Below are 25,472 nucleotides of genomic sequence, written 5' to 3' on the forward strand. Positions count from 1 at the left end.
ATGAGAGGGCCCCCATGCTGCCAGAGCCCTGGTGCAACCAGAGGTTCTGCAAGGCTGGAGAAGGGAATAAACCAGGCAGATATCCTCAAGATGCTTTGCTTTGTCTAGATTATCTCTACTTTCCTGAACTCTCTCTTCTCCCTGCCCAGATTTGTTTTCCTGCTCTTCCCCAGTGTGCTGTGGAGAGACTTCTTTCCCAATGATCCCAATGAGAAGCAACTGTTGACTGGATCCTGTTCCTCCTCCTGTGGACAGATAACATTGCCAGGGCTTAGAAGTTAATGCAAACTGCAGGTTATCTCCTGTTCCCACATGGTGCCTAGCTCCCACCTGATTAGGATGCAGCATACAGCTGATGGTCATGATTTTAAACCCTACCAGGACAAACTACCTCCAGCCTGTCACCTGCTTTCCTTATCCACTTCTGTTTCCTCTGCTTGTCTAGGAGTGAGTTTTCACAAGCTTTCCTGCAATCTGGTGTGTGAGCTTCCCTTCTGCCACTCTTCTGCCACAGTTTTCTACCTCTTCTGGTTTCCATCTGCTTCAGATCTTCACTGAAAGCATCTTTCTTCTCCCTACCAGTCTCTCTTTTGCGCCCTCCACATGCTCCCCTTCCATTACTGCCATTTGTTGCATTTGGTAAAGTGAGCGTCCAGAACTGCTTTGAGAAGAGGTGTTCTTTGATGCAGAACAGCACTTCTATCTCCACACTGTTCCAATACAAATTGCCCCCCTAGTGCCATCTTTGATGATCCAAGAGGATGGCAAGCAGTTGTCCACATGTACATTCAGTTCTCTGTTGGCTGGGTAAAAGTTCCCTGTACATTTTGGTTCATCCTTCCATTCATTTCCCTTCATCTCCCCACTTCATTTATTTATCCCCAGCCCCCTCCGCCCCACCCCAAGAAGTCGAGTGTGTAAGCACCAGCTCCACCACCATCCGGGTAAGTTGGGTGCCACCGCCCGCCCAGAGCCGCAATGGGGTCATCACCCAGTACTCCATTGCCTACCAGGCAGTGGAAGGAGATGACAACACCAAGCATGTGGTGGATGGCATTGGACGGGAGCATTCCAGCTGGGAGATCAAGGACCTGGAGAAATGGACCGAATACAAGGTGTGGGTAAGGGCTCACACCGATGTGGGGCCAGGACCGGAGAGCATCCCCGTGCACGTGCGCACTGACGAGGATGGTAGGTGCTACTCACCAGCTCCTTCAGCTACTGCCATGGGTTAACCGGGCCTCTCCTAACTGAGCTGCTGGAAAAGGGGGGAAAGGGAGCAGGGACATTGACCTGGGAGCGCCTTTGAAGCAGGACCAGAGGCTGTCAGCAACAATGCTCCAGGGAGCGGATCTCAACAGTTGCCCTGTAGTGGGGTTGGGGAATTGCTTTGCTGGCCCTTGCTCTGCCTCCAGGTTGTGTCAGATATCCATCCCATCGTGGTCCTTCAGGGTCCTGTTTGTGTCAGCAGTGCTTCCTGTGCATGCAGGGAGGCATTGCTCTGCTTTCCATTGTGGTTTTATAGTGGGTGGTGGTGGATTCCTTTTTCTTGAAGGTAGAATGAGCTCTCCCAGCCAAAGGCTTCTCTTGTGAGATCAGGACTTAAAGTTTACTTGTTGACCTGAAATCCAGCAAACTAAAGAGGGGGAAAGCAATCCATTTGAAAGTTGTAGATACTGCAGGAAAGCTGCTTCCTGCTCCAGCTTCCAGGCAAGCCACAGCTTATATAAAGCTGCTCTTCCACTCAAGAGTCAGAATACCACACGTACAGAGCACTTTACTGGATACGACAGCTTTAAAGAGAAATTGCTTTGTATTAGCAGGGCTGTCAGTTATGTCATCATGATTTAAGCCATTTCCTTTGAAAGTGCCAGAGCTCAGGGTGACAGTAGGAGCTCCTGTGGCTTCATGCTGACCCAAGAAAGCTGCAAATTTAATGGGAGAAGAAGGAGATGGAGTGTCCAGGCAAAGAAAGCAGGATCTCTGTAGGGAATTGAAACCAGACATGTTACAGTTCCCCTAAATGGGCTGCTACTGTCCCCCATGTCTCCATGGCTCTGAAAGTGGCGTCTGGGAATGCCTGCTGACTGCATTCCTGGGCTGGCAAACACATCTGTGTGTGTCCTGCTGCCTGTATTGTTTGCTTCAGTTCTCATTCAGCAGAATTGTCGCCTAGGGGAAGCTGTTACCCCAGAAATGTCGCAACAAGCTCTCTCAGTTAGTTTTTGGGCACCGTGGTTGGACATTCCAGCATAGCTGTCAGGAGTGATTTTTATATTCCTCTGACATGCTGATGCTCAGTAGATACTCATGATGAAGGAATAAGAAATGCTAAACTATGGTCTGAAAACAAATTGAACTTTCCCTGTTTGGATCTCAGATGCAGCACATACCTCCCATAGTGGGGTAGGACAGAGTTCCTCAAATCACTGTGGTCTGTTCATATTCACATCTTTTTGTGTCCCTGCAAGATCCCCATATCATGTCCTGCCGAGGCCTCCTGCCTTCTCATGCCAGCAGAGCTTGACACACAGCTTCTGTCTGGTTCTCAGGGAGGATCTTGTTTTCCGCTTGGACTCCCAGCTCTGTGTGTGGGCAGGTGTCTTGCCAGGGCAGGAGAGCCCTGTGGCTTGTGGAAGGTCACTGCACTAAGTGAATTGTGGATTACAGCATAGGCTGCTCCAGGCAGAAGGGGGTAACTGTTCAAGCACAGCCCCCTCCATTCCCATACCTTGAGTTGGTCTCATGGTACTAAAATGCTCTGTTCCTCTTTTCTGTATTTTATTAAATTATCTACAATTACAAAGGACATCTGGGGAAAAGTAATGAATTGCCCTGCAGCTTAAAAACTGTGCTTACCTGCTGGGTAGCTGTTTCTCCCCATTTAGTTGGTTGAAATAGCAATACTCATTACGTCTTCTTGTCAGGTATCCATCCCTAATTATCTAATACTGATTTCTTGCTGTGTTGAGAATTGGGTCATAGGAGGTTCCAAACCTTCAGATTTTCCCAGGGCGATGGAAGGTGAAAAGGGTTCTGCAGATGAGGAGATAGGATGAAGGCCAGGTCCTTCACTTGGTACTGGGCACTTGGGTAGCATCAGTATCCTCCACAGAGTGCACACCTCTACTCCCAGCTGCTTCAGCCAGAAGGAGTTTTCCAGGAGCAACTGAGAAGCTAATTTTTTAGAATTGGCATTTTTGTCACAGTCAATGCAAGAGCAAAATATAATAACGAGGTAATTTTTCCAAATGGTAAATAGGGTATAAATACATTTTTAAATGGGCCTCACCTTGCAAGAAAATTGATATTTTCTGGGCAGTGTAATTTTTCATTTTATTATCAAAAAGCATTCAGCTAGCCATGCATGAAATACAGTCCCCAGAGCTGTCACAATCCCCACAGGCCCCTTTATCTGGCTGAGTTCAGTGACTGCTGTCTCTGAGCTCTGGGTTATTGTTTTAGGATGGTGCTTTTCCCCCTCATTAACCTCTCACTGTCACAGGGGAAGAGCACGTGTGTGCTCTGGCTGGTGGCAGGTACCAGGGCTCCCTGCAAAACAGACTCAACACCCAGTCATGCTACCTGGGGCTCTTGGACTGCGTTTAGATGGGTCTGAGAGGAAGTGTTGTGTCAGGCAAGATGGAAAGAAAGCTTTAAAACCCCTGCTTGTGCCCCAGGGTACCCTGAGCTGCAGGGGGTCACCGTGTTATTTATATTCTGCTGTATTCTTGTATTCCTCCTTGCTCCCCTACTGCTGGAGATGTGAGGGATAGGTGGACAATGGGTCTGATTCAGCACAATGACTTTTGTTAGGGGTGCTCCTGTATATTACAAGTATGCTCTTTCCTACTGAGAGTAGCAAAAGGGAAGGGGTCAGGGCTGTGGTCATGCTGCAAGACTGCAGTGTGATGTCCTGGGCAGGCACAGGAAGCTCATATGGGGCAGTGAGGTGGGGGGAAGGTAGCAAAGGAGTGAGAGGTAGTGACAGTGATTGTGTGGTACCTGCTAACTGTTGTCCCGTGTGTGTTGCAGTGCCCAGCGCCCCACCGCGAAAGGTGGAGGTGGAGTCTGTGAATTCGACTGCCATCCGGGTGAGCTGGAAGCTGCCCATCTCCAACAAGCAGCATGGGCAGATCCGAGGGTATCAGGTTACCTATGTGAAGCTGGAAAACAACGAGCCCCGAGGGCAGCCAGTGATCAAGGACGTCATGCTGTCAGAAGCACAGGTACAGTGTGGGGACCACCAGACGGTGGGCATGGCACCTTCCCTCTCTGCAGAGGGCAGGCTGGCTGGATCCAAGTATTTCTTGGCCTCCTCTTGCAGCTCCAGAGCATGGGACTCAGCCTTCCTGAGCAAGGCAAACAGTTTATCCTTAAGCTGTAGCTTAAACATGGGTAAAAGGTTTAATCAGGAAAGGATTACTGTGGAAAAGATAATGTTTTGGATGATGTTCCTCTCTTACCCCTTCTCTGATATGTACCTCTCTGCCTGCCACATCCTGTGAGGACTGCAGCTGGAGCAAACTGAGCTTTGCCAGTCCGTTTATAAATGGTCAGAAAGTTTTAAATAAGCCCTGAGTCTGTTTCCTTTGTGATGCTGATGATGTTTAGGGCAGAGCATCTTTCTTGATAGCATCCACTCAGGTGCTGCCTGCTTGTGGGCCACGGGGATGGCTCTGCACCCCTGTATGGGCACAGCATGCCAGGCAGAACAGCACTTCTGGCTCAGCAAAGCCTCCCCTCCTTCCTGCTTCTGCAGGGCAGGGCCTTGATGTGGCATTGCTTCTTGAAACCAAACTGTAGGTGAAACCAGCTTAGTCTGGGAAAGGCTGGGAAGGAAGAAAGAAAATGAGGTGATGGCCCACATCCTCTGTGAATGACTTTGTCCTCTGCAATCCCCGTGCAACAATCTCTTCATGTTTAGGCAATCTCCTGGATACCTCACTGGCTATGAGCTGCAGCCCTCTTCCCACACACTGCTCCAGGCATGGCTGTGCACTCTGCACAGCCCAGGAATGCACAGTTGCCTCTTTCCCAAGGTCCAAGGAAGTTTATGGTGCCCTGTGTGCTATGAAATACAACTCTTCTTTGGAGCAGGGGTCCTTTATCCTGGATGGCCCACACTGTTCTCAACTAGGATAATCATATAAATGAAGAACAGGATCTGCTGCTGTTGGTAGCAACAAGGAATCGATTCAGAGCTGACTTGCTTGAATGATGCCCAGTATAAATACTGGAGAGCTGCAACGATTAATTGATCTGTCTCCTGAATGCAGCTGTGAATCATTTATGCGTTTGTCAGTGGGGAGTTCAGTGCACAGAGGCAGCTTTACTCCCCATTCATATTCCAAAGGATAAAACTCAGTTATAATGTGGAAGGGAAAACTTTAAAGAGAGAAAAGACTTTGAGGGTCCTTGCAGTGTTGTCTGGGGCACGTCTCTGTTTATGTTTCAGATGTTGCTTTTAATAGTTGGAGAAGCTGCTTCCTGCCCTTTACTTATTCCAGGAGAATATAATCCTCTGTGTTGTTAGAACAGTTAAGGCTGTGTTGTTCAGCTGGAGTTTGGAGTTAATGGGTTGGTCCCAAGTGTAGGTGGGCGAAGTTGGCAATGTTTTTCTTCTTGGTGTTTTCAAATATTTTCTGCTTGCCCAGCCAGTTCTGCTTTCACTCCTTACTCATACATTTCAGAGAGAGAAATCCCATGCTGATGTGCAGAATGAGGATGCTAGAGCCAGAAACTTTTGAAGGAGTGCTGGATTTTGCATTAGTTTGAATGTGTACATCAAGGAGGCAAGTTCCTAGAAGTTTCCTGGCCTGTCAGGCCACTTGCCAGTCTTCTATATTTGGTGAATTTGTGTGGGAAAGTTCTTGATTTTTGTGATATTTTTTCCTGCTGTGTATGGTGCTGAACTCATCCGCTGTAATTTTTGGGTGGAAGTGAAAATGATAGTTGCAGAGAAGCAACTACTCTGAAAGAGTCATGTCACTCTTGGGATAAGCTAATGACAGCCCTGCAGGGAAGAGGTTTCACTGACTTGGCAGAAGAGATCTCTATTTCCCAAAAGAGTGAGAAGCCAGGCATGACCTGTGCTTGTGATGAAATACATCTGTTCCAGATGCTGAAGAACCCTGTAAGAGGTGCCATCTTTCAGTACAGCAGTGCGTGTCTTTGCAAACAGCCAGATGAAACTTGAACGAGTAGTCCTGGAAGAGTTATTTTCTATGAGAGAAAACAAAAAGATACACTGGAAAACCTGCCCCTGAAGATCATAAGATAAAGATGGCCGCAGTTCAGTACTCATAAACACTCACAAACATTTAAACCAGTGCAGAGGGAGAAAATGAAACAGATTGAAAATCTTTGGGTCAGAGAAGAAAGTCCTGGACAGGTAGGCAGAGCCCCTGCTCCTGCCTTGCCAGGCTGTCTGCTGATTTGAGTAGGCATGTATCACATAATCTGCTTCCTGCAGGCAGTGTGAAGACACTGATACTAAAGCTGACTCATGATTTTTCCTTATTGAAGATGAGAAATGGAGAGAGAGTAAACGAAGATGAAAGGAAGACGGTAAGGGAACGGAGATGTTAGCTATGCAGATAATACGGATTCTGAGCTTTCAAAACCGTTTGAGCGGAAAGGACTAAAACATCAGCAGAGACATGGGGGCCCTGGTGCTGGAGAGATTTTATTTTACAGCCTCCTGCCTAGGCAGAGTAATCAGTTGTTAAGAAGGTCCTGTGATGGAGCTGAGGCCTCTCCCTCCCCTCCGTAGCTGTGCTTGTGACTGATTACCTCTGTCAGGATTCTGTGTGCCTTCCAGTCTGAGCTCTCACCTCCTACTGACAGCCTGATGGACAAGCAAATGTGACCCTACCCTGTGGAGGAGCTCCCGGGGTGTGTGCAGCTGCAGAGCTGGATCAGGTACCTGCAGCACCTCTTGCCTGGGCCATGCCTGTCATGGCTCAGCCGGGTCCCATGGTGGGTGATGGCAGAAGATTCATCTCTGTGCCCTGGGTCTTGCATAAAGCACATCCAAGCACCAAGAGAGAGCTTTTGAAAAGAGCCCACTGCAGGAGCTGCGCTCCACCACTACTTCAGGTCCTCACCAGCTCAAGGGAGCAAGGGATAGCAGGGCCATGGGACACAAGCATTAAGCTTGACAGGGGCAGGCAGGGCCCACCTCATTTCCTTGGTCTCCAATCTCTGGGCAGCTGTTGCATGTTAGGAGGGGCAGAGGGCTTGAACCCCTTCATCCCTGTAGATCCAGACTGCCCAAACAACTTTGTGGGGCTGGCTTGGGACAGCTGGCTACACGGAGGTCAGGCTTTGTGAAGAGACTCCTGCCACCTTCTCCTCCTGCTGTGCAGAGTCATGGCACAGGAAAGGTATGTGCCACCCACAAGAAGGGCTGCAGGCTCACAGGAGGGTGGTGTGGTCTCTGAAAGCAGCACTTTCACCAGCCAGCACGCAAACTGAGTGCACATTCCACCAGCTTGCTCCAGAGGAGCAGGAGGAAGAAATGGCAATCACTTCAAGCTATTGGATTGAGATCAAAGTAGAAAGCAGAGACTTAAATTCTCCCCGAGCAGTACCTACCCCAGGCACAACACTGAGGAATTTATAGCCTCCCTCTTCATTGCATGATAGTCAAGGACCTTTCTCTGAATGTACTTGGAACATCTCATACATGTGTACTTGTCTAGGTGAGAGTCTGGCATGGAGGTGGGATGTTCTTTGCTTCTTAAATGGAACAAAAACTGTAAGGCATCATCCAAGAGGCACTAAAGTAAAGGACCAAGATGAAGTTCTGATACCCTCAGACCCCTCTGCATCTCACTGTCTGAGTACCTGAGCTTATGTCAGAAGTTCCACTGTGGCACCACAGTGACTGAAGCAGAAAGGAGAGGGATCTGCAGGAAAACCAATATTGCCTTCCCATAGCTGGGACTGTTGAGAGCTTGAATCTGTCTTCTGCAAGAGCCTTGGTCAGGGAAAACAGACATTCCCTGGTGAGACATGACTATGCTGTGTTGAAGTGTAAAATGAAACATTAAAGCATTGCAGCTGCCATAAATACACACTGTTAGCTTTAGCACTTCGCAGAGCCATCGGGCCTCATGCACACAGCCCTCTCTCAGCTCTTTTTATGACTGCTCCTGGGCTTTTCACATCAATTTGTCTTACTGACCAACCTTAAACAGTTAAGAAGCAATTGAGCTAGTTTAAGGAAGAAAGTGTTTTGATCTGTAGATTAAATTTTCGTAATGAAACTGAATTTATACCAAGGTATTTATGCAGGCCTGGTTTTCCAGTTGTTACTCCAGCACAGATCTCAAGGCATTTCTTTGCACTCTGATCTAATGCAAGATTAAAGTCCACTGAAACATTAGAGCAAACAGAGTTTGAACATTAAACACTTGGTTTAAAATCCTAGGGCGTGATAAACTCCCTGCTATGGCGTGGGAGGCCTCCTGAGCTGTTCCTTTCAGTGAGGTGTCACATTCTGCTCCTGTATTCATGGAGGCAGGCTGGGGTGTTCCCAACCACGTGGCTTTCACCCTCTAGGGACATGCTTTTGTAAAAGTGAGTACCAGGCCTGGGATCCTTCCTGTGGCAGCACTTCTGCCAGCTTTTAGATCAGCAGGGTAGAGTGTGTGGCTGTTGACCATGGCCTGGGCTGGCTGCACGGGTGGGACATAAAGAGCAATGACCTGGGTTCAGCTAACTGTGCAACAGTGGAAATAGCACTGAGATGTGTTTGGAAAGAGAGCCTTTAGTCAGCATGATACTTAGTGAGGGTCTTGGCTTTGTAGAAAGTATTTAGGGGCAACTTGCCCTCTTTGCTGAAATTTACTGTTAAGATGGTTTAGGGGATAATTTTACTGCAGTCTCATGGCATCTAATAAGTGAACTCTAATAAAATCTTAGAGGAACATTTCTCCAACAGCTTCTTCTCTCTGAATTTAGAGACTAAACTAGCAAATATTTTGAAAGTATGTCATGTATTTTACTGCTGAGGTGAGTACTATGCCACTGTGATAGGCTGCAGCCTTCGAAAGCCACTTCAAATGGCCCGAGTTCAAAAGGCAACTTGTATCTTTGATGCAGTTTAGTGCTTCTTTTGCACTTGCAGGTTCCCAAACACTCCAGCAGTGTTAGCTGAGCTTCCCAGGGTCCTGAGGAAGTTGGTATATGAGCAGTTTCACAGCTGGCAGGTCAGGCTGAGAAGCAAGGTTTGCCAGGGCTCACACTGTGAATCAGGGGCAATAATACCTATCTTCACTTTCATCTCTGTGCTTGAACCCATGGAGCAGTGCTTCCTCCAGGCAGATTTAGTAACGTGAGCTGTAACACATCACCTTGGCTGAGAGAGTTCTGTGTGATCTCTTCAAGCCTTTCTTTGGTGCACCAACCACAAAGAACACTGCTGCGGGCATGCGTGGCAGCAGCCAGGCTCTACTGTCTCACCATCCCAATGCAGCTTTGATGCCCTACAACCCCAAATCCAGCCAGAAGAGTTCAGAACCCATGTTGAGCTGCCATGGCCAGGAATCCATGGGAGCTTTTGGTGGGAAATAGTTTGTGTAGAAGCTTTCCCTGCAGGCCAGCTATTGCCAAATGAGCATTTGCCATTTGGTGTTGTGTAATTGGGAGTGAGAAGTGTTTCCTCAGTACATGCACAAGTTTGAACCTCTCTCCAAGCCACACACCACTGTTGGAGAGGAGCACTTAGTGTGAAGCTCTCTGTGGGATTTCAGCTTCTCTTGCACTGTTGTTGACAGATGTTTCAGTTTTCTGAAGTCCCCAGAGCATTTTGTTGCAAATGATACAGAAAAAAAGAAGCTCTAGAAATGCTGCATTGGTGCTTTCCTGCAGAGAGTGCCTCTGTTTTGTGTGTTGAAGTCTTTGGTTCTCAACAAGAGATGGTGGCTGGAGGATCACTAGAACAGAAACTGGAGATTAGGCAGCAAAACTGTTGTGACTTGTGGGCAGCAGTCACCCTCACAACCTAGCTGGTACAACCTATCCCTTCCTGCTTCTGCTCATGGAAAAGGCAGAAAAATGCAAACAAAGCCAGAAGGGGAAAGTACTGTAAAGTACAAAAAGTAAGGGATGACCTCTCCACCCAAGTGAGAAGGAAGCTCTTTTTTTGTGTGAATGATCTCAGACTCATTGCGCAGGCTAGCGGCATGTCAAAAATTGCTCTATGCCATTTCTTCCCTTGACACGGCCTGTGTCAAGTGACCCTCTGTGTATAAGTGTTGTAATTCCCCCGACCCAGTTCTGCTAACCCCTGCTGTTGTCGTCATTGTCATCCCTTTCCTACATTTTGCCCCTTAAAATTCTGTGTCTCCATTTTTCTCTCCTCCTTCCTTTCTCCCTCGTCAGTGGAGAGCTGAGGACTCCGTCGACCATGTAAGTACCACTTGTGTGTATTCCAGGTTGGAAGAGAGGGGTTTGGTAAATCGATTTGTGAATTTTGTAGACACAGTACTGTCAAAACATTCCTTTCACTCCCTTAATGAGGCTGGAGAGTTACATTGTGAAACCTTCTGCAAGCAGCAAATCCAGAGAAAACTGGCATTTAGATTGCTCCTAAATGCAGAAAAGCAATTGACATTTCCTGTAATCTGTATTTCCAGCTTGTTGCAGTGCAGTTTTAGGCAGGTTCAAGTGATCGACTCAGGAGGTTCATCCTGCAGTAGTTGGCCCACCAAGTTATGTGGTAAAATTAGATACAGAATCTTTAAACCACATTGATCGTAGTCATGAGAAATAACCTACACCCTCAACCATGACCTTTGGTTGAAACACAGATAGTAATAAGAAAACAATCACATTTCAACAGTTAAATTCAATTTTTCCCCATATAATTCTGAGATATAAATTTGGAGGAACAAACTAGAAAATGACCTTTTTAGAGTCAGCAATTCAATTATGTGCCCTACTGTGAGCTTCCCCAGCACGATGCATTTCTCCTCCTGCTTTATACAGAGCATTCTTGCTCGGAGTGGCTTTGTCATGACAGCACTGTGTTTGCATTATGCAATCAGACCTTCTTTCATCCATCCCTCGTCTCTCTCCCCTCCTCCCAGCTTGCTTGCTTTGCTCCCGGTGGCATGCTTTTGCGTGAGAATTTCTCTTTGCATGGGTTTGGGAGGAGTGAATTCTCTTGGGACGTTCAGAGTCTGCAGGTTTTGTGAGAGTGCTTCCCTGCGGGTCCACTGGCACCGATCGGACTGTGCGTCCGCTCACCCGCACACACGATCTGCTGCAGGGGCGGAGTTGGGATCGGACTCTGGTTCACACGGTGATTTTGGCGGGGTTCTTGTTGGTGCTTGTTGATACTTCTCTGGGCTGGCTGGTTCTGCGATGGTAACGTGGTGATTTTGATGAGTAAGCCTGGGCAGGTAACCTGAACCAGCAGCAATGACTGGAAATCAGCAGGTTTAATAGCGTGGGTGTTTGTGCGAGTGAGTGATGGGAGAGTGGCTGAGCTCTGAGAGCAACCACAGGCACCCCTCATACCCCTCAAGCTGGCAAGGAGCCCCTGGGCAGGGGTCAGGCCCCTGGAGCAGTTTCTGACAGTGCCCATGCTGCCTGTTCTCAGCAGCTCAAACTTAACCCTCTCCAGCTCTGCTCTTCTCCTTGTCTGAAGGGGTAAATAACCAACATGGAGCCCCTGCCTCCTTTCCAAAAGCTTCCCCAACCCCACCTCCCGTTCATCTCTTGCTCCCTGACCCAATGGGTTATTAGTGCTAATGGCCCAGACACTCCCACTGCACCCACAGATGAATGCTGCTCAGGGGTACCTGCCCGAGCTGCTGAGCTCACTGTGCTCACTTGTTCGCAGGCCTGGCCAGCCAGGCTTGGCACCAGTCATGTTGCTGCTGGAGGCCAGGAGGGAGGAGCAGTGCTCCTCTCTTTGATCTCAAATTGAAGTGTGGAGCCATGCCCTCCTCCTGCCCAGAGGAAGCCAGAGCATGCAAGGATGTACCCGTGAGTCCGCCCCCTCCCAGACCTCCCACGATGCAGGTTTTCCCTCCAGGTCTTGCCGGGGCCTTGCACTGACCTATCCCATCCCCGCAACCCAGTGCCTGGCAAGGAGGGGAGAGCACAATGCTTAGAGCTGCAGGTGCTCCCTGCCTGAGGCCCCCCACCCTGCTCTGCCTCCCTGTGCTCCCCACGGCTCTGCTGCAAGAGACAACTTTAAAAACCTGGAATTAGCCCCCAAGAGATTCTCATATCCAGGTGAACTTGCTTTTGCTCTGGTTCACAGCTCCATAGTCCTCTTACTTAGCTTTCACACAGAACCATATCTGGATCAGATCTCCCTCTTGGCAGAAGCCGTGGGAGAGCACAGCTGCTGACATGGGTTGCTGGTGGGTCCCTGGAAAGGCCAAATGTTAAAGGCAGGGGTGGAAATGAGGAAGGTGAGTGTTGGAGTGGCAGCAGTTGTTTGCTGGCTCTGTGCAACATGTGTGTTTGAGCACGATGTGTGAGTGTGAGCTGGGGAGTGTTGTCAGTGTGCTGCTGTTGGAGACACTGACCCTGGTGCCTTCCTTTGGCTCACTCCAGTAACAAGTCTTTGCTCTTCTCCTTTGCCTCCTCTCTGCTTCGTGAATGCACTCCCAGGAGACAGTCATTGGAGGCCTGCTGCCAGAAACCACCTACTCCGTCACAGTTGCTGCCTACACCACCAAAGGAGATGGTGCCCGCAGCAAGCCCAAAGTCATCACCACCACAGGGGCAGGTGAGTGTGGGGAGCAGGTGTCATAGCCTCGTAGCTAGGTGGTAAAACCTCCCAAGAGGTGTGTGGGGAGTATGGCCAAGGCCAGGAGGAAGCAAGAGGGTTGGAGATGCTGCAGAGGTACAAACTCGTGTGATCTCCAGCCCATACTTAACAGGCTTTGCCACTGGATCACCTGAGCAAAGTGCAGCAAACAGATGGAGAGACGCTACCAGGGCTGGTGAGAGAGCAGTGAAACTCAGGAGTCTGAGCTCATCTGCATAGTCCAGAGACTTGGGAAGAGGAAGCCTGAAAGTCCAGGCCCTCCCTCAGCTTTGGAATGCTGGCCTGTCCTCACCTTGTTCCTTTAGACAAGTGTCATTTCTTGCTTCCTGTGGTGACTGCAGTGCTGCCTGGAAGGGCCCCTGGCACAGAGGGCTCCTAAGAAGTGCTTCTCAGTTCCCCTCTGTCATTGATGCTACTTACATAGCTGAGCCTGGCTGCTCCTAGAGCCATGCTAAAACCTGGACTGCAACAAATCTGCCATAGAAGTGCTGCAGACACAACTTGTAGGTGCTGGTGATCCCAGCCAGTTCGGTTCTGCTGTCTCAGTAAGATTGTACCTGCACCTGGATCAGGGGCACCCAGGAGTCATCTGGCGCTTCCCTCCAGGTGAGGTCAAGCTTGCCTTTGGCACTGGTACCAGCTAGTTGACACTGTCTTGTCCACTCACTAGCCTGTCCTACAACCAGTAATCCTGCTGCTTTCTCACACCAGCCACAGGAACAGCATTTACCACTTGTTATTATGGGAATGCAGCTTGTGCAAACTGAGAGCGTTTGTTCCTGGCGCTTTTAAACAAGGAACAGCTTGCTATCTCTTCTGCACTGCATATGGGGAGCTCCAGAGGTAGTTTCCACTGTCACAGTCTCAAATGCTGTCTCCCTGGTGCCTTGCCATGATGTATTTTCTGTTCATCAAATTGCTACAGCTGTCCTATAAACAGGAAGAGCTTCCTAAACGTCCCAGTGTTGTACTGTAAACCACAGTGGATCTTCCCGTGTTATGATGCACATTTTAAGGTTAATATTTGGAATCAGCTTTAAAAATACTGTGTCCCTTAATACTAGCTGCTGTTAGACATTGTATTATGAGTGCAGGGGGGATGGCACTGGCAATGGGAATGTAATTGTATCTCTTAAATACCTACAAAAGCGCCTTCAGGGCCCTCGTACAGGCTCGACTGCAGGCATGACCTCAAAGGGGAGCGTTGGTGTCGCCCTCTGATGGCAAAAGGGGGGCATAATTCTGGCAAATACGGTTTTCTCTTGTGCTCGACTTCGGGCTCATACATTTCAAAAAACTGCAAGGATATTTGACTGGGTTTGGCTGCATTTTTTTTTTTCCATTTCTCTGGCCCCATGCCTTTGATTCTGGGTATCTTCCCTATCAGTTGATTTGTTTACAAATCTGAGCTGATGTGAAGACGCATCCTTTTTTTAACTGAAGGAGATCAAGGTATTAAACCATCAATTTAAAGCCATCAGTTCCTAACCGGTGACGGCAACACCCCTTGACTCGTGCAGCGTAAGCAAAAATCCTGTGGAATGCTTGTGTTCACCTCTCACATCGACACTGACATCACGAATCTACTTCTCAACTAAACCAAAATATATTCTGATGGCAAACAGCCCACCCAGCTCTGCTCGCTGCCTCTGCAGATGGTAAAACTGCAAGGTTTCAGGATGAAATTTGTCTGCCTCCAGACAGACCAGGGCGCTGGAATCGGGCTTCGGGGTGTCTGTTGTGGTACAGTGCATCAGGGCCAGCATGACCTGGTGCTGTGCACTGGCTGGAGTGTCTGAAGACCACTGATTGGGAGGACAGGATTCAGATCTTCTCTGAGATAAATGTGATGCTTTGAGGTACCTTAAACATTTCCTGTAAAAGGGGATGAATTTGGGGCTGGATATGGCTGAATTTATTTCCGGTTTAAATGGCAGCACATGGGAAAATGGCAACCAAGAGTTGGCTGGCTCTAGCTTCCCTCACCACCGGATTAGGGTCAGTCTGCCTCTATCCCTGTGAATTGTCTGTCATCCTCTTCACCCTGTTGTCTGAACTTTCCCAGTTTCCTCAATCCTCACGGACTGAGCAGCACGGAAGCGGTCCTTCCTTCCCCTCCTCCCAGGCTATAGATGGTCATTGTGTGTTTATGTTGCAGTCCCGGGGAAGCCCACCATGATGATTAGCACGACAGCCATGAACACAGCCCTCATCCAGTGGCACCCACCCAAGGAGATGGTAGGGGAGCTGCTGGGTTACCGGCTGCAGTACAGACGTCTGGATGAGGAAAAAATGAACACGATAGACTTCGGGAAGAGAGACCATCACTACACAGTGACGAACCTGCACAAGGGGGCCACCTACCTCTTCAAATTGTCTGCCAAGAACAGAGCTGGCCCAGGAGAAGAGTTTGAGAAGGAGATCACAACTGCTGAAGATGTGCCAAGCGGCTTCCCACAGAACCTGCGTGTGGTGGGTCTCACCACTTCCACCACAGAAGTTGCTTGGGACCCCCCGGTCTTGGCAGAAAGGAACGGCAAGATCGTCAACTACACAGTGGTATACAGGGACATAAATAGCCAGCAGGACCTGGTTAACATCACCAAGGACACGAGTATCACTTTGACAAATTTGAAACCTGATACCACTTACGACATCAAAGTGAGGGCCCGCACCAATAAGGGGGCTGGGCCACTCAGCCCCAGCATCCAGTCCCGGACCATGCCTGTAGAGCAAGGTAAGTGCCCCTCTAACAAACCCTAACAGGAAGCTCTGCCTCCAGGACAGGGACCTTTGCTTTGGTTCATGAGGCTTCGCTCCCCTCTGCTCTGACTGTTGTGATCAGGTACTGTGCGGCTCCCTAGTCTAAAACTAGTTCAGTGGGGGAAGGCTCAGTGAAGATTTTCTAAAGTTGCCATTTGGGGGGAGAGGGGCGTTGGTGGTACCTTAATTGCATCCACAGGCACACTTGGATGTTTTATCTGTGCATGAAAGGCTCTTGGTTGAACCAGAGCAGGTGGCTGAATAGGATCATCTGCAGATCCAGTACCTGAATAACACTGCTGTTTGATCACGATGAAGGGCTAAGGGAGTGTGAGTGGAGTAGGGACGGAGAAAGGCTGCAGTTCAGCCTACAACTTCTTTCCGTGATGCTGAAAAGTATAGTCAAAAAGCAGAACTCCTCTGGAGACCGTAGACTTGGTAAAAGGCTGCTGCTCTCTTCTCCTCATTTCTTACTTCTCTGTAGCTGAACTCTTTGACCTCTGCTGCTGAGTTAGACAAAGAGACCTGGAGTCGAGCTGCCACCTGGCTCCCTCCTGACTTGGCTTTACAGTGCTCAAATGCCTTGTTTTTCATTTCAGTGTTTGCTAAGAACTTCCGTGTCAATGCCGTCATGAAAACGTCTGTGTTGCTGAGCTGGGAAGTGCCTGACTCCTATAAATCTGCAGTGCCTTTTAAGGTAAGAGTGGGATTTGGAGGAGAGAAAGCTCCACCTGTGGCAGTGAGCAGGACAGTGGATGGCAGCATCAGCAGCTGGGTCCTATCGGTCAGGCTCACCACTGTAGCTCCATGACAGTGGTTAAACAAGCTTGTCCTGATGCCTGACATGCAACTGAGGTGTGAAAAGTTACAAATTTGATTTAATCACAAAAATTAGCAGGACAAAGTGGTCTGAAAACCAGCCAGTGAATAAAACATTATAATAACTCCTTCTACGTGTCCTGTCTCAAACATCCATATCACCCTCATGAGTTACTTCAGAGCATCAGGGCAGATGCATAATCTCAGGGAGTGAAGGGAAGAAGCATCATCAAACTTCCTGAAGATCTTAGAGGTGTGAGCGCCACAAAATGTGTCAGTACAGAGGGAACTCTGCAGGAATGCTGCTCTCCTTTCACCAGTACAGTTCTGGATGTGGTGTCATCCAGCAGGTGCAGACAACACTGATCACACTGCCTTCCTGCTCTTGTCTGACCCCCAGTACTTGTCACCTATATAGATAAAAGACTGGAGTGTGTAGATCTCAGTGCAGTTTCTCTCCATTAAGAAACAACTCCAACATGTCACATCATCAAAGATAATCTTCCCAGTCTCAGCACCAATCTGCTGCCTCTGCAGAGGTGCCAGGGTGGAAGCAGTGTGACTTCTCTTTCTCCTTGCATGTGCCCCCTGCCATGCTGTGCCTTAAGTGCAAATACAAGGCCTGCATGAGCTGTGGGGGACCCACGTCCAGGGAAATGAAGGGAAATCTTGAACTACATCCACATCAAAGTGTGTGAGCACCTCCCCTTCCCTGTTACTAACTCTCCTTGTTTAAACCCTGAAGCTGAATTACCTTGATCAATAGCAGGCACTTGTTAACATACAGTTTAGCTGAAGCAGACAAGGCTTTTGTGAAGACCTTGTGGTATTCAAAGCTCTCCCAGATGTAGGGCGCATTAGGATCAGCGTTCAGATATCTGGCTGCAAGGAACTTCACAGAGCCCTGTTACTTGGCACTGCTGCAGAACCAATGTGGTTCATTTTGCCTTGTCTTGTGGCCCAAAGCCCACATTGCTGTCTGACAGCACAGTGCTGGGAAGGGACAGTGTGACCCTTGGAGCATTACTACCACACAGGGACGGTGAAGTAGTTGGAGGTAGCCAGGAGCCAGGGATGTGATGCTGATGCCCTGTCTGTCTCCTCTCCTAGCTGCATAGCTGTGATTGCTATCTCAGGGTGACTCAGGTCTGCCCCTGCTGCAGGTTAGCCCTCAGCTGACAGGGGAGATGGCATTAGCCACTTGCTAACTTAAGAGCAGTCATGCAAACCAGAGTGTTAGAGGGATATTTCTGTAACAGTGCCTTCTTTTTATTAATATTCCCAGACTCACAGACACACGTGAGTCGAGGCCAGGAGCTTAAGAGGGTCAACTGTAACTCGTTGAATTGTGCCAGTTGAAAGAAATCCTTAACCTTCAGGATTTTGTGTTTTTATAAACAAGGTTCACCTCTCTCCTCTAATTCAGGCACGTGGAATGCTGAGGCCAGAGCCTAATACTGTAACTAGCATAGCAGATAAATCTCCATGGGAACAATTAGTATTATCTACACTTGATAAACAGTCTCATGCTAAATCTATGTCCCAAAGGGTGTCATATTCTACTTTAACAGATTTAATTAAAATAGATATTGTTCCAACAATGAATAGTGAGGCACAGGCAGGACTGGTGCTTTTTTTTATTAGAGAATGAACTGAGACCTCAAGATTTTTCATTGCTGCCAAATCAATAATGAAGTTTTGAGATCTCTTTGGGGAATTTCCACAGCTTCTTCTGGTCCAGGAGATAAATTCCTTGTAAAATGTTGCCCAGCAGTTGTGGTGGAGCCGAGGCACCATTCCTTTTCTTATTCCACCTGCAAAAAGTTGTTCTGGAGCTTTCATGGAAAGCGCAAGATAGATACAACCTTCTCCTTGGGGAAAGTGCATTTCCTAAGACATACTCTTCAGCTTAAGAGTGGGACAGATGATATATTGGTTAAAGGCAGCATTACAAGGTATTTTAGAAATGGGGAGAAGGAACAGCACCTTTTGAAAATTATAATGATACCGTTTTGGAAATAACCCCTGAGAATGCTGGGCAGTGCTTTCTCACAGTTTGTCCCATGGAATGTAGTAATTACTTCTGCCTGCAAATACTCCAGCCTCATCTACTTCTCCATTGAGTTGTTATCTTTGCCAGTGTTGCACACTATGTGTCTTTTCATCTTTTAGTTCAATACATTCTGTACTGCCTTGAAATCAAGCATGAGACCTTAAGCAGTGACATTTGGACCCACCTAGCTTTGCAAATCTCTCCCTCTGAGTAGGAGCAGCACAGATGACATTTTACAGCAATCTGTGGGCTAGTCAGCACTCTTTGGCAGTTCAGAACCCGTGGGCCAGATTTGCTGCTGACTCTGGTAGTTACCAGTGGGCCATGATGCAGCCTCTAAATAGCATTCCTGCTTGAGCTTCTGGGCATCTTCCAGCTGCACATGAATGACTGTTTCTGAGCCCTTACATTAGTGTAAGGTTTATGTAGAGGCCTTAACTAATGGTGCATAACATTTGAGAAGACAATGTGTTGTGGCAGGTAAAGGGACGCAGAACTGCTGCAGCAGCTGTGAAAAGGAGGGATGGCAGAGAATGCTTCAGGAAGGCATCGCAAATGCCAATTTCACTGTCCTTGCATGCAAATTCCTGTGCATGGCAATAAAAATCATCATCTGGTGTCAGCTCTGAATCAGAGGCTGTGTCCTGGCCATTACAGTGCAGAGCAAGCAGAGAAACTCTGAACTGAATGCTTACCATCTTTTCTGCTTCTTGCTCTAGGAAAATGGCTGTGTCCCCAGCACATGCTCATGTGCAGGCAGTTGGTGGGTGTCTTCCCTAGAGCACACTGAGAAGCGTTTGGTGATGCCTTTATTAGGGAAGAATTCATAATGAGAAATCCAAGAGGCAGCAGAAGTCTGGGCTTTTCGTCCTTTCAGCATAGGCTTTGGTGTTGGAAGTTTGGTTTTGTTCAAATCTCTGTATGAGCACATGAAAGAGAAATCTGGCTCCTCCCCCAGGACACGCCCTGAGTTACAGGCATCTGGTGTATCTAGACCTGTACTGTTGCAATGTCATTGGAAGGGGTGGTGCTGGTCCAGACAGCAAAGCTGTTGGATTTAAAGTCTAGTAGTCCTGTCTTCGGTGTGGCTACTCCTGTGTCAGAGCAACTACTTATCTGATATTCCAGTGCTGCAAGAAGCATTTGTTCATTTTGATTTTTCACTCATTTTAGCACGCAGCTGATGTACATGTCTTTGGAGAAAGGGATTAAGGCCCAGGAGAGAGTACTGTTAAGAGGAGTCTCAACAGAAAACAATTCCCTCTGGCTGTTCTACTATGCTACCTTTGACAGCCCTTCATGCATGTGGAGCAGCAGCAGGGCCTTTGTCCCTGAAAACCTGTTACTTTAGTTCCTTGGTGCTTACTTTTGCAGTCCATTCCTGAAAACTGAAGCACGTCAACAAATTAGATTGGTTGCATCTCTTCTCCGTAGCTGACTTCTCTCTGCTGCTGTGTTACTTGTTAGGAGTCTTCTCTCAACAAAAAAGCTGGAACTCTTTTCCTATCCTGACCTCCATGCAAAGTGACATGAAGAGGATTGAAGCATGCTGTGGGTATTGCTGTTTGGATAACACAAAAGCTGAGCTGCAAATTCTGGGCCTAGCCAGGTCCTTGTGCTGCACTGTCCTTCAGATCTCTTTCCAGGACCTCTCTTCCCCTTCCAGCTCCAACACTGAGCATTAGAGCAGTGCTAATCAGCTGCCCTTGTACTAGAAAGCTGGCAGTTTTCTGTAGATTTCAGCCACCTGCTGAAAGGGGGACTTGAAGGAAAGTTTGGTCCCTCCCTTGCTGCTGGAGTCAGCCTGAATGGTGGGCTCAGCTGGTGAAAAATCATTTCAAGTAATTAGTCTTCCACAGAGCTGTCTTCTCTCTTTCAAGGCCACTGTTGAAACAAGCACGTTTTACCGTGTGGTCTCTGCCTGTAACACCTAGTTACTGGCATGGTTTAACATGGTCCAGCTCTGCCATTGACAGTTTTTGGCATGCTGTGTCTCTGCACCACTGTCAGGAATCCAGCACTCCCCTGCCAGGTGTTGGACAGTCACCTGGTGCAAAGAAATATGCTGATTTTTCACAGCTGGGACACAACCTGTGGCCTCTCTAGCTGTCTACACCCCATTTGTCTCTCTCTCTGGGAACTGTGTGAGTTTTTGATTTACAGAGGCAGCACCCAAGGTTTTGGGGTAAGGAGCTGTTCCAGGAGGATCAGAATCGAGGTTCCCAGGGCAGATGGGCTGTTGGGTGCAGCTAATCCAGCAGTGCCCATGGCTGCTGTGCCTGCGGGGAGGTGGGGGGTCCTGCATGTCAACAACAAGGCATTGAGGAGTGTTGTTAGCTGAGGGGTCCACGAGGGGAAGCTGAGCTTGGGGGCTGCTCACTGCCCCCAGCCACCAGCAGCTCTGCCCTGCCCTGCCCACAGCCCCTTGCTGCAGGCACGGCAGGGAAAAGCAGCTCCGACCTCCTGCCCACGGCTGTGTGGCGCCAGCATCTGTTGTCATGACGACAGGGTGTCACACCTGCAGAGCCGCCGTTCTGGGTACCAATTTGTGAGCCCTGTGCCGGATTTGTCAGATCATTGGTGAGGCGTGTAACCCCCCCGGTCACCTTGCTGGGAGGGGAATGATCTGCATTAAGCATCCAGCCAGGCATCAGCTGGTAGACATGGGAGTGACACCAGTTTAAAGCAGGCAGGATTTTACACCTCAAGCCTATTGCGTGTTGTAGCCTCGTGAGACAAGAAACAAAGACCCATTCATTTCCACGAGGGGGCAAAGCACAGCCATCTGGATTCCTCCCCCAAGTAGGTGCTGAAAAGCAGGGCATGTGGCACCACCAGCCTCACTGCTGGCCCTGGCCACCCAGGCTGAGATGACCCCTCTCTGCTCCATCACTGTGAGGCACAGGGAGCACAGCTCACCCTCTGCTGGGGGTTGCTCTTTAGCTGAAGATTTATGGCTGTTTACAAAGCATAAAGTAGCCAAACCACCTGAGGGAGGGCCCAGAGCCAAACTGTCATCTCTAGCACTGCTATTTTGAGTGTGAGTTTGCAGCAGCAGCTGTCAGCTGCATGAACATGTCCTTTTCCTGTTTCAGATTCTGTACAATAGCCAGAGTGTGGAGGTGGACGGCCACTCAATGAAGAAACTCATAAGTGACCTCCAGCCAGACACGGACTATTCTTTTGTGCTAATGAACCGTGGGAGCAGCGCAGGGGGGCTCCAGCACCTCGTCTCAATCCGCACTGCTCCTGATGTCTTGCAAAGCAAACCCATCGCCACAAACAAGTACATACAGGAAGGAAAATTCACGCTAACTCTTCCCAAAGTGCAGACCACTGTGCCAGTTCGGTAGGTGCCATGCCTGGGTGGCAAAGGCAGGGTGGGGGGCTAGGGGTGGGGAGAGAAAGGCGGGGCAGACCTTTGCCAATATGTGGATTTTGTAACCTGGGAGTGAATTTCCAAGCAGGCTGTGGTACAGAGGCAGGCATTTACCCATAACATGGGATCACGGTCTTGGCTCTTCCTGAGCAAATATTGATGTGTAATAAAATTAAGACAATTCTCTGACAGTTTGCTCTCACCCTGCTGGGTATACTCCAGATGCTAGCAGCATAAATACAGTTGAGGATCAGGAGGGACTTTCTCTGACACTGTATAATATCCTTTAAATAAATAATGCCTAAAGCCTCAAGGAGATTAAAAAAGCGAGTTTATGGAAGTCTTATTCGTTACTGTGGTATCCTTGTGCTGAAGCACAATTTCCCCAGGGTTCTTGCTACAATCCGATTATATAAATGTCCTTCTCACAGCTCCCACACCACCCTCTGGAACCCAGTATGCAGATTTTCATTATCCTAATGAGTGCTAATGGCAGTATTCTCCTCTTTGGTGCAGCTGGAAACCAGCCTTTTCCTTACTGAGCCCTTTTGCTGCTTAAAGGGCACAGAAAGGAATAGGTCATGCTTGAGTCATACAGCACACATTATTTGGTGACCTGCCAGAGAGATGGCTCAGGGTCCAGTGCTTATGTTTCCTTCCTTCCTTCCTTCCCAGGTGGTACTACATCGTGGTTGTGCCAGCAGACCAGAGCACCAGCACCCTGACTGCTCGGTGGCGGACTCCGGATGAGATGGAGCTGGACCAGGTAGGAACCTACAGCAGCTGCTGTGATGGAAGTGATTCCCAAGCAGCCCAGTGCACTTTGCCCAGGCTTCCTGGCAGCAGCATGGATGCAGCAACACAGGTGCAGGCTGCACATCAGAGATGGGGGCTGTGTTGTGGGTGCCCACTCAGCCTTTCTTCATGTAGGAAGGAGGCTGGAGTCAAGGCAAGGAGGAGCCACCTCCCAGAATGTGCCACCTTAGGAGACCACACTTGAGTGTCTCAGAGCTCTGGCCAGGACAGATCCTGTCACAGGTCATACAGTCTTTGCAGCCCTTTTTCAGATGAAATGACCATGCTGATACTGAAAACAAGCTAGGAGAGAAAATTACTGGTTTCAGTTCATTAAGCTTTGTTGTCAGGAGGCTTTTTCCTCTCTGGACAAGACCTAAGCCTGCAGTGTAGATAAAGAGTTCATTCCTGTATCTAACAAAACCTGTAAAGCTCTCTTCACACCTGCTTGTTAAAGGCTTTGAGCATTCACCAGCCATTACCCCAAGATGCAGCTTGTCCTGTGCCAGCAGTGCTCTGACACCCGAGGCATGAAACGTGTGCAGGTGTCAGGAGACTCCCACACAAGGGCTTTGTGGGCTCTTTCTTCCCCACACACACCACATACACCACTTCCCAAAGTGGAAAGGAAAAATTCCAAGAAGTAACACACAGAAAGATCCATTAAGAGAACAAAGTTGCAAGCTTGAAGCACTCAGAAATGGCAAACAGTTAGAAGCTGTAAGTCAGCCCTTGGCTTTATTTACATGATCACACAGTCGTTTTTGTGAGGCTCCAGTTCCACAATGTGTATTTGTGGTTCTGTTCTGCAAATGAAGCACAGCTGTGTGATGGAGAACCATCACACACAGGTCTCCTGCATGTTTTCATTGCAGAAGTTTTCCAGCATAGCAGATGTCACAAGAAAAAGAAGACCAGCATGAGGAAGGTTGCTTTGGTTTTCAGTTTTAGTTGGTTGAAAGCTCTCGAAAGAACTAGTTTCTGTCTCTGTCTCATCCAGCCTCAGGCAAATGATTTAAGCCAAAATTTTCATTAGCAGCCAGTGTCTTGCATATTGTGATTTTTTTGAGTGTTCAGTTTGAGATCCTGGAGCTCTCATTTGCAAAGCCTAAGCATCCCCAGCTGCAGAGAAAGTCAATAGGAGCTGGATACAGTCAGTGCTATAAAGAAAATACTAAGTTTTCTTGAAAGAAAAAAACTAATGTCATTTCAGTTTGACATTCAAATTTAGTGGACATTTTTTACATTAATGTTGCAGTGTTTCTGTTCTCCATCTGTAAAATTGGGATAATCACTTTTATCTTGACTCATATGGGTGTTTGGAAGATAAGATCATTAATGTTTGTGAAGTGCTTGTAATAGTATAGTGATCAGCACCATAGAAAAGCCCATGAGGAAATTATTAATTTTGTCTTCAGAGCTGTGTTTGAATAGTAAGCAATAAACAAGGCCTCAGGCTGCATAATGCAAAGAAGGAAACAAAATGTGGAATAGCTACTCTTTGATTAAGCACTGTCTGTCCTGTCTATTGAGCAAAGCAGGGGACTTACAGAAAAGATAGTCTGTGACTCTGCAGTCAGGGGTGCAGCAGAATGCACGTACATAAAACAGCTGAATTAATTTTGCACAGGCAATATTAATTTTCTAACTTTGCAGGATCTGAACAGGCCTAGCAGTTTTTTGATTCACAGTCTTTTGCTGTGTATTACATGTATAAGGGGCAGAAGCCTCCAGCAGCCTTAACCACAACTGGAGCCCTGTGGTTTTGTGTATATGCTGCACTTTCTGCCCCAAAGAGCTCAGTAATCTCAGAGATCTGTAGTCTCAGCCAGATGCAAGAGATGGGTATAAGAAGCAAACTCCACACTCCAAAAACTTCCTGCATTTTCCCCTCAGGATTACCATGACATTTGTGGAACTACTAAGATTTCTCCAGCCTCTTTTTATTTTCTTAATTTTTTTTTTCTGGTACTATAATGACAAGGTATAGTTTTTCCCAAATTGCTTCTATGTGAGTACTGATAAGAGGATAAGGATGGACTGTCAAGGGGAAAGAGTGAGGGGTTTCTTCCCCAGCTTCTCCTCCTCAGGGGGAGTAAGCCTAGCTCAGCAGCGTGACTTTGTGTGTACATCACTGTCCCTACCCCTCTGATGCTCCCTGTCTGCCCTGACAATGTTGCATTGATACATTTCTATGTGAAATGTATTTCAGCCCTCCTCCTTCATTTTGAATTAGAATTTCTCTTCCAAACTTGATGTTCATTTTTATTCATTGGAAAAGGAGATCTTTAAACATTTGAGAGTCATTCTTAGCAGTGCAGTTGGATTTTTGTGCATTATATCCTTTTTCATGAAATTGTGACTATGACATTTGCTATTTTTACTCGGAACATTTCATGAAATCTGTTACCATTCTGTGTGGTTTAAACAAAGCTCTGCCTTTGACACAGCAGCAGGTGAGATGCAGAGGCACTGACAGAAGGGAAGGACACAGCAAATGTCACTTTTTCCCTAAACATTGGCATCAGCTGTAATTCATATCCAGTGTCTGTAGAGAGTATGTGTTGCTGTCCAGACCAATAATTGGGCCACAGAACATGGCTTGGTTCCCTCACAGCCCATTGGGACACATAACTCAGGGCGACAGTCACAGCCAGGCTGTCTCAGCCCTAACATTTACCACATCAGCTTCCCAGGGGTCAGGACACTTCCAAAGTTGAGATCCTAGTGGAGGTTCTTGCAGTGAGGTTCTGCAGACATATGCCACACCAGTGCCTAAATGGCTGATACTTGCTTCTGGTTCCTTAGTACCACAGATACAAATCAAACCCAGTCATCTGCTCCTCTGTTCCCTTCACCCCTAC

At 48.0% G+C, this 25,472-nt stretch overlaps 1 protein-coding gene across 6 annotated transcripts in view; it reads left to right on the forward strand.

Moving 5' to 3' along the window:
• Nucleotides 1–25,472, forward strand: part of PTPRF (protein tyrosine phosphatase receptor type F) — a 376,749-nt gene that overhangs the window by 312,472 nt on the left and 38,805 nt on the right. For 3 of the 6 annotated variants that reach the window (XM_058842176.1, XM_058842175.1, XM_058842174.1), the window contains 8 exons: nucleotides 886–1,191; nucleotides 4,036–4,229; nucleotides 10,393–10,419; nucleotides 12,640–12,757; nucleotides 14,958–15,536; nucleotides 16,162–16,259; nucleotides 21,530–21,783; nucleotides 22,489–22,579. In XM_058842176.1, coding sequence (XP_058698159.1) covers nucleotides 886–1,191; nucleotides 4,036–4,229; nucleotides 10,393–10,419; nucleotides 12,640–12,757; nucleotides 14,958–15,536; nucleotides 16,162–16,259; nucleotides 21,530–21,783; nucleotides 22,489–22,579 — 1,667 coding nt within the window. The remainder of the gene's footprint in view (nucleotides 1–885; nucleotides 1,192–4,035; nucleotides 4,230–10,392; nucleotides 10,420–12,639; nucleotides 12,758–14,957; nucleotides 15,537–16,161; nucleotides 16,260–21,529; nucleotides 21,784–22,488; nucleotides 22,580–25,472) is intronic. The other 3 variants (XM_058842177.1, XM_058842179.1, XM_058842180.1) reach the window with 3 other exon arrangements.

Source organism: Poecile atricapillus, chromosome 7 (genome assembly GCF_030490865.1).
Source record: "Poecile atricapillus isolate bPoeAtr1 chromosome 7, bPoeAtr1.hap1, whole genome shotgun sequence".
Classification (NCBI taxonomy): domain Eukaryota; kingdom Metazoa; phylum Chordata; class Aves; order Passeriformes; family Paridae; genus Poecile; species Poecile atricapillus.